At 33.2% G+C, this 8,694-nt stretch overlaps 1 protein-coding gene and 1 long non-coding RNA gene across 2 annotated transcripts; one reads left to right on the top strand and one right to left on the bottom strand.

Moving 5' to 3' along the window:
* The first annotated feature begins 967 nt into the window (after positions 1–967).
* On the top strand, positions 968–2,560 carry LOC123197295. The gene is made up of 2 exons (XR_006497862.1): positions 968–1,521; positions 2,288–2,560. It is a non-coding gene; the product is annotated as an uncharacterized LOC123197295 (long non-coding RNA).
* Positions 2,561–7,279: 4,719 nt separating this feature from the next.
* On the bottom strand, positions 7,280–8,410 carry LOC123197262 (calmodulin-binding protein 25-like). Its single transcript, XM_044611473.1, has one exon. It carries the CDS (start codon positions 8,254–8,256, stop codon positions 7,546–7,548), a length of 711 nt encoding a protein of 236 aa, XP_044467408.1. The 5' UTR covers positions 8,257–8,410; the 3' UTR covers positions 7,280–7,545.
* Between the last annotated feature and the right edge of the window lie 284 nt (positions 8,411–8,694).

The following is an 8,694-nucleotide window of genomic DNA, read 5'->3' as shown; positions in this document are numbered from 1 at the left end:
AATTCTTCTATAATTTTTAATTTTATGAATTCATAATTCCTAATGATATCAAACCTAAAGGTAACCTTAGGAATTCCTTCTAAAAGCTAGTTGAATACTATTTTGTATCATTTATTCTAATATTTCATTTTTAGTATCTGAAAAAGGTTGATCAAAAGTTACAACATATCTAGCTATATAGTCTTTCATCTCTTGTTGATTATAGATAAAATTTGTCATTTCTCTAATGAGCCTTAAATTGCTTAGACCACCTGTTGCACTAGAGAAGCCAACTGATCATAATCTAGTGAAGACAATTTGTTGTTGTCTTTTCATGTTGTGTATTTTTTTTAATAATATTCAATAATATGATAATGAAGATAATCAGTGTCGTTCAAATGAGCACATGTCAAACAAGAATTATAGTGTTTACACACTGCTTGTCAGATTAATCTAACTTCAATTATTTCTTTTATTTGATCGAAATGGTCTTGATTTCTCAACCCCCCTCTGCCCCCCCCCCTACATAATTTTAAGCGTTAATGTTCCAGATGCATCATCAACAATATTATTATCTCTAAAATATTTAAACAGATTAAACTCATTTCAGTCTGAATTTATTTGTAAGTTTTTGTTGAAAGAAAAGTAATAATTACAAAACTCTAATACAAACGGAAACTAAATTATTATACACAAGCAAATATTGATTGAGAATTGAAAAGGTTTGAGAATAAGAGATTGATGAATGAAATTGTTGAAAGAATGTGAGATTGAAATAGAGAATTGAGTTAAGACTATAAGATTTTTGAGTAAGGGTTTATATGGGAAAAAATTAAAATTTTCAGGGTGACAGCCATTGGCCTGGCTTGGTAGAAGATGCTCTACAGTAATAGGCTGTATTAATTGGCCCATAGACTCTACATGATCCTCTGCACTAACGAGTCGTGTTCCCATAAATTGGGTTGAAAATGAGAGGCTGGCTGGGACAATTGGCCAGCCCACCCCCTGCCTGTCTAGTCCCAAACAAAAGCCTTTCAAAAGATCCCAACTTTCGTGCCCCAGCCAGCCCGGGCCCTCCGCCCGTCTAGTCCCAAACGAAAACATTTCAAAAACCCCAACTTCCCTGCCTCTGGTCCAAAACCCCTAGAAACAATATCAAAACGTGGCAAACCCTGCATCTCTCACCTGCAAATCTCCACTCCTGTACCGTTTTGCGGGCTCTTCCCGCAAACCCATCTCCCAGTTTGGCCAACAAATTCGAGTTCCTGTAAACTCGGTTGAAATAAGCGTTTTTAGGGGCTATTACTAACGTTCATTGAATTCTATTCATGTTACTGGGTTTAAGTCGTCGGGTAGTTTCAAAATGGCATTTGGGCGACCGGGTTTTGATCGTCTTCGATTTTCAGCGGCCTCGGAAGGCGCCCCAGGTGTAGCCGCTGGTGGTGGTGGTGATTTTGAAGGCCCTCGCGGAGGAAGAAGTGAAGGTGGTGGTTTTGGTGCTGGTGCTGGTGGTGGAGGGAGCAACTGGTCCTTCCTGTCATGGTGAAGTTTTTCGGTTTTTTTCTATATTGTGTTTTGCGGTTTGCTTTGAGTTTTTTTATTCGTATTTTTTTCATGTTAAGTTTCTGTAGAGATTGTTGAATGTGAAAGTTTAAACTCTTTTGAAAATTAGGATGTTTTAAGTCTACCTGGGTTGATTGTTTATTCGACTGCTTACCTCTACCGGGGTATTGTTAATCTTTGGTGCCGTTGAGTTAATTGAGAGGCCATTGTTTTTGTCTTTGCTGACTGCTTGGATTACTGGCAGACTACTTAGCTTTTAAATACATATGCATTGCACTGAGTGAAATTCCATGTAAGATATGCTTAGTTTACAGGACTTCAAATTTGAAGTAATAGAGTTTTTAAGTGTTTCATAGTTTTGGACATATACAGTTATTCGTCATTGATCACTCGCTAAGGATAAGTAGTTACACATAATACCCTTTCATTCAGCTATCTATGAAGCATACTGATTTTGCTTTAGTTTGTAGGCTCCCATAATTGTGGTCATCAGTAGAGAGCAATGATCTCTTATGATAATGATTAAGTGCCTTTTTGGAGGGGCTAATATTTTAAAGTGGTACTATCTTTTTTCCCAGTATTAGTTTATTTTATTATTTAATCTTTATATGTACTACAAGGTAATATGAATATATACTCTTTTCTTCTCCTTTATAAAAATTATTTCCTTTGTTCATGTGTTGCTACTCTCTTCTGTTTTCCTATATCCCATTATTAAAAGCATGATCCTGTTGTATTATTGTAGGTATTTGGCTCTTCTTGCACAGTATCCTGTGTAAACAAAAGCGTTGACATCTGCACTTCTAACTTTGATTGGAGACTTAATCTGCCAGGTGGACTTTGCTTAAGACAAATATGTTCCGTTTGTTTACATTTGATTTTTCATTGCTTAACTGTTTTCATGCTGTGTTGATTATAGAAACCAGGCGCTTCATCTGGTTATTGTTTTGAATATTGCATAAGTTGATATATTTTCATATATGGTATGGTTTAATAAGCTATTTCAGCTTTGTTACTATTGGGATTCATGGCACCTTAGAAATTATATGATTTTACCTGTATCTTTTCATCCATTACTTGATAGGAAATTACTACAAAATCCTTCTGGATTTATTTGTATGGTTAAGTAAGTGTTTGGTTGCCTTAACAGTTACAATAAAACTATATACACAAATAATATGCACAATCAATGACATGTCTCCCATATGATTGGGTATTGTTTTATCTTTAATTTTAAATTATTCAATCATATGATAATATGTCATTAATTGTGCACATTGTCTTGCTCTAACGGTTAGAAATATCATTATCTGTGTTTTGTTATCTAGATAAAGGTTTTTATAAATGATTTATGAGGGAAACATTTTAATAAATGGTGGCATAGCATCAAAATAAATCAAAAAGGTTTTTGTCTTATTTCTTCAATAGCCTCCCAAAAACTAGATGCCCACCCCACCTATAAGCAAGAAGAGAAACTTTTTTTTTCTTAATTGTTCTAGTTGGTGTGCTTCTTTTCTTCATCAAGGAAATATTAGTTCTTAGCTTTGTTGTCCATTGAGTTACCACTTGACGTGAAAACAGGAGCTGATAGGTGAGTTCTTGACATAAGTGGTTAAGCTCTAGAATGCTCTCACATGGAAGGCATATAAATCAATCAATGCCACAACAATAGCAGCTAACATAAAGGCAGCTTATAGTATCCTTCAACTTAAACATCTAATCTTGAAGATTGAAATGATGAAACTGCAATATGCAGTAGTGACTAACTGTGAAAGAGAAATGTGAGAGAAACAATTTTCCTGATACACTTTCACGGCACAATTTTACAGGGTTGGTTGTAAGTTCTACAAAATTATTCAATTAGGATGCCTTTGTTTTGATATCATTTCTCAATAGAATTGTTGTTCACATGTTAGTTCCTTATTCCAGTGCCATGTGGATTTTGATTTCTTTTTTCATAAAATATGGAGCCATATGTTCCTGGATATTGTGACACATATTCTGTCATCTTGTCCTATTTCTTTTTTTCATAATGTTTGGTGCAGGTTTGCATAGTTTACAAGTGACAAAAGCTCTGATTTGATTGGATTGGTAGTGTAGAAGAAATCATGAGAGCCAAATTGATGTGAAAGTAACAACACAAGAAATGGGCCAAAGGTGAATACATGATAACAACTTGTGAATTTGTAGTTAGTTATTGAATGGCTTATAGTAGTAGATGTCAAATTGTGGTTGCAATTTGCATAAGAAATGTATCAAGTCTTATGTCTTCTTCAGTGATTCATATGCAATTTCAATTGAGCCATCCATCTTTCACTCAAAATTTACTTTTATTTCTAAATTTTTATCTACAAATATATATATATATATATTAATATCTAATATTCCGGCAATAAATTGTATAAAAATATAGTTTTATCTTTAAAATTAAACAAAAAAAAAATGTATAAGGGATTTTCTCTAATGTTAATTTGTACAGTATATTGATTATACAAACGGCGGTCTAAAATAATGTTGATAATGATGATGATGATAATAAGAACAAAAACTGGTGAATTGACTAAAGTACCCCTAAAAGGAGAATATGACGACAGTGCAAACGCAAGCATGATATCATAAAGCGACAAGGATGTCTGTTGAAGATAACACAGCCACATGCTCATCCAGGACTGATGACAATGACTCGTCAAGTCAACGGACACGTCATCCACTTTTTGACCCAATCTTCTCTGCTTCCAACATTTCTAGGTCAACAACCTCCTCCACCTTCTCAACCACACTACCATTTTAATATAATTATCTGTTTTTTATTCATATATATATGTATGTATGTATGTATGTATGTATGTATGTATGTGTGTTTGTATGTATACACACGTCTGATTTAACCATACTTACTTAGTTTGAATTGAGAGTAAATTTTTTTCACCCATGGTTTGCGGTAACCATAAATTATAACTTTAACTCAAAATCTAATTTTATTAAGAATAAAAAAAAATATGTAGCACTGTGTCAAATAGATAATTGTTTAATTTTTTAAAAATATCATATTACCTGCATGAATAGTCATGCATTCGTAATCTAATCAGTATCTTCTGATGTTAAAATTATAAAATATTGACTAAATTACGCCTGAATTGATAGCCAAATCATCAGAACCACATTAGAAAAATGTAATATAACAAAATCACACCTATTTAGTGTGAGTTCAATCAATCAATCATACATTTTTTGGTGAAATATAGTGATTTGTTGTACTAACAATTTTATTTTCAAATTTTTGAGAAGTAAAAGGATGTTTATGTCTTTCAGAGTATTTGTAGTTTAATAATAATATGTTGGATAAGAATTATGACTTTGTCAAACTTTGGTTAATTTATTCAAAAATAAATTATTATTATTATTATTTTTAACCAATATCTCACAGATAAGTATCCAAGTTTATATAAAAATATATGGAAATTAAAACGTCCTTTATCAAACAATAAATCCAATTAGTCTTTTAATAATAATTAGGCTAAATGACTCTTTCCCACCGAAGGTATGATGTGACTCAATCTCTCACTTACTAATTACTCATATTTATACATTATTAAAATTAATAAAAATAATTAATTTTAAAAATAAAATCATCATTTAATTAGCTATTTATTAAAAAACTAATAATATTTTTTTAAAATTAAACTTTAAAATTTTACATTTTTCTCTTAGAGTTTCTCCCTCCCTTTTCTAGTGTCCCCACCAGTTTCACTTCCCCTCTCCTTTTTCGATGCCTCTCTAGCGTCTTTCTTGCACTGTGAATCATTTTCATCTAGTGATGAAAGCGATATCTTTGTCACTAGATAAATATAATTCACAGTGGTAAAGACACCGAGAAAAAAGGGAGAGAAAGAGAAATTGGCTAGTTTTAGTGTCAAAAAAGGGAAGGAGAGAGAAACCATTTGTTTTAATACCGAAAATTTAAAATTTCAAAGTTAATTTTAGAAAAATTATTCATTTTTAAACTTATAATAAAAATTAGTAATATTTTATTATTTTTAATATATTATTAATTAAATAATAATATTATTTTAAAATTAACTATTTTATTTAATTTTACCGATTTATAGGTGAAAGTTTTGATTTTGGATAATTAACAGACAAAAGTTTGGGATTGGGATTGGGAATGGGAATCTATTATTTGGCCTAATAATTAAATAAATCCCAAATTTCAAAGTTACTAAATAAACAAACGGATTGTTTTAGAATGGGCACATGGATGGAACAGTGGATTGTATTCGGAGCCTTGAACTCCTGACGAGATTGCGATTAGCGGTAACAGTCAAGTGAGCATGTGGACCGTTGGATTGTTGTGTAAATCAAATTGAGGGTGTGAGATGTCGAGAGAGTCAAGGTGGCAGAAAGTCAGAGTCAGTCAAAGCTGAAAAAGACAAGAATGTACAATCAAGTACAGGCTGCAGCACATCATATTTGACTTCCAATTGCGCAACAATTCAATCGCTTGGTCTCCAAGATAATATTCCAATCCAATTAATTAATAATATTATTATTATTATTAATGCTAATCAAATTTGGGAGGTTTATAAATAAACAAATGAGGATTGGGTTTATTATGTTTATCCTTGGAAATAATTATCTAATATTCTATTAGTAAACATTAATCACTTTTAGAAAATATTTAGCTTATTATTTTTTATGGCACAATTATTGTAAATTTGAAAGATAATTGAATTAAATTAATAATTCAAACAATTCTTTATTTTTTTTTTTATGGCACAATTATTCTAAATTTATTAAGTTCATTACGACCTCCAGAATTATCTACAGCCTATAAAAAAATGTACAAGTCATGATGGAAATTTGATCCAATAATTAATGCAGGTTTGAATTGATTACGTTACTGCATATGTCATATGATTCCAGAAGCCTATTTGATTTGAGTAAAATATTCTGGCAGCATGTGAGGAAGACCCAAGTCTATGATATATGGTGGGCCTAATTTCTTTAAGATAAAATATATGGATGTAGAATGGTTATCCCTTAAATTTGAATATCAAAATCATTTTTCGTTTTAATAATTAAAAAATATTTTTACTACTTTGTTTGTTTGTATAATATATAATTATAAAATTAATATCATTTATTTTAAATTTTATAGCTTTTATCTTTTAGTGGTTGGTTGGTTGGGTGGAAAACAACCAAAGAGGAGAAGATGTGAGTTGCCGATTGGAAGTTGTCAGATAATGGAATCTAAAGGACGATAAGTGAGACCCACCCCAACCCTATTCATCATGGTTGTTTCCCCCTCAACTCTCTCTATTCCAAATTGATGGCGCTTGCTCGCTTTGTCATTGACAAGCTAGGAGTTTTAGTTTGGATTTGCCAACGTGGATTGCTCTTGTAACTCATCTAGGGTGGATGGATTATTTGCTGCAGCATTCTGAAAAATGAATCGCCAATCGCCAATCCAAAGGTCAAACTTATTATTATAAGTTAACCACGCACGGCTCAACTAATTTTATAATTGGGGTAGGAATTAAAGATTTTTTGATTACTCTTTTTATAATTAATTATTAATATGTATTGAAAAATAATGTGTTCTTTAACTTTAATAAAGATATAAAATAATATTTTTGTCTTTTTATCAACTTTATAAAAGATTAATAATAGATTTTATTAACAAATTTAACTAAATAAATTTTCAAGATGAAAATGAAAGGTGATATCAAACTTCAAGTGAAAAAAAAATATCAAATTATTCATCTAATCTAATATTTGGAATTACAAAGCCCACATTTCACTTTTTCAAGTTAATAAATAAAGAGCGACTGACAAGAACAAACAGCATTAACATTCACTTTGGCTAGGCATTTGAATGTATGTAACATGCAATTGAAGTAATATTAATTCTAAAATTCATACACCATTGAACCAAAATTAAAGAAACTATACCATCTAATTAAGAAAGGTAGGTCCCCAAAAATTCAGAAACATTTTTTACCATCACATCACTTTCCATGACTCCAAGGTTGGGAAGGTGAAGAGGGCGTCAAAATCAAGCCCAGAACTCCCACCGTCACCCATCACTGACGTCTGGAAGTTAAAAGGGCCTAACTCAACACCCACCCCACCTACTGGCCCCATCGCCGCATGCTGCTCGTGCTGATCCAGCAAAAACGCCGATGTATCAAGTGTGGGTAAGCACCCACCAATATGCCCAACTCCCGGTAGCCTGCCACCAGGTCTCTGCGGCTCTGGCTTCAGTATCGGAGCCACTGTCACTTGCGAGTTTCCGAATCTGACGCCGGTCACCTGCTGCACCATCTGCCTGAAATTCGCCGGATCCGCCGTTATGAAGGTGGTTTGGGTCTGTTTCGACGCGCGTGACTTCCGTTTCGAAATCTTCCCGGAATTGGGGCCGGAGACGGCCTTTTTCTGGCGTTTGGGAAGAGAAGTTTCAGGGTCAGAACCGGAAACATTGGAAACAGTGGGAGTTTCCGGGTTGACCGAAGGGGAGATAAAATCAGAAGCAAAAGGTTCAGAAACAGAGGTGTTGTTAAAGATTGCTGTAGGAGTAGTAGAAGAAGAAGAAAAGGTCTTTTGTAGGGCTTCGGTTAGAGTTTGGGTCTCGCGAGCGGAGACTTCGGCGGAGAACCAAGGATCACGAAAGGGCCAGGAAGCGGTGAGGGCGGGCAAGTTTTCGGAAGAAGTCATGGTTTTGAATAATTGGATGAGAAACAAATGGACCAATATAAATTGAATCAAATCAAAGCATGATAATGAAGTGAAGTGAAGTGAAGTGAACAGTAGGAGAAGATTAAGGCAGTCAAGTATAGTTGATCGATTTGAGTAGGGAAATGAGAGAAAGGAAGGGCGTATGGGGATGAATTAAATAGGGCGGTGAGATGCAGAAACCGCGTTGTATAAGGGGACACGCGTCACCATTTCTACGGAATTTAATTTTTTTTTAAACCATGGTTCGATCTAGTTTAGATAAATATTTAAAGGACCCTAAGCTTTCTTTTACTTTCAAAACTTCCCTCTAGTTTTTCTATACCGAGTTTATCTTATTCTTATAATGAAATATTCAACTGAGTTTATATATAAGAAAAAATTTTATTTGACCGAAGAAGGGTTCAATTTGTAAGTAAA

The sequence above is a fragment of the Mangifera indica genome, chromosome 15 (genome assembly GCF_011075055.1).
Source record: "Mangifera indica cultivar Alphonso chromosome 15, CATAS_Mindica_2.1, whole genome shotgun sequence".
NCBI lineage: Eukaryota > Viridiplantae > Streptophyta > Magnoliopsida > Sapindales > Anacardiaceae > Mangifera > Mangifera indica.
The sequence above is the reverse complement of the archived record's forward strand: the minus strand, read 5'-3'. Positions and strand labels throughout refer to the sequence as shown.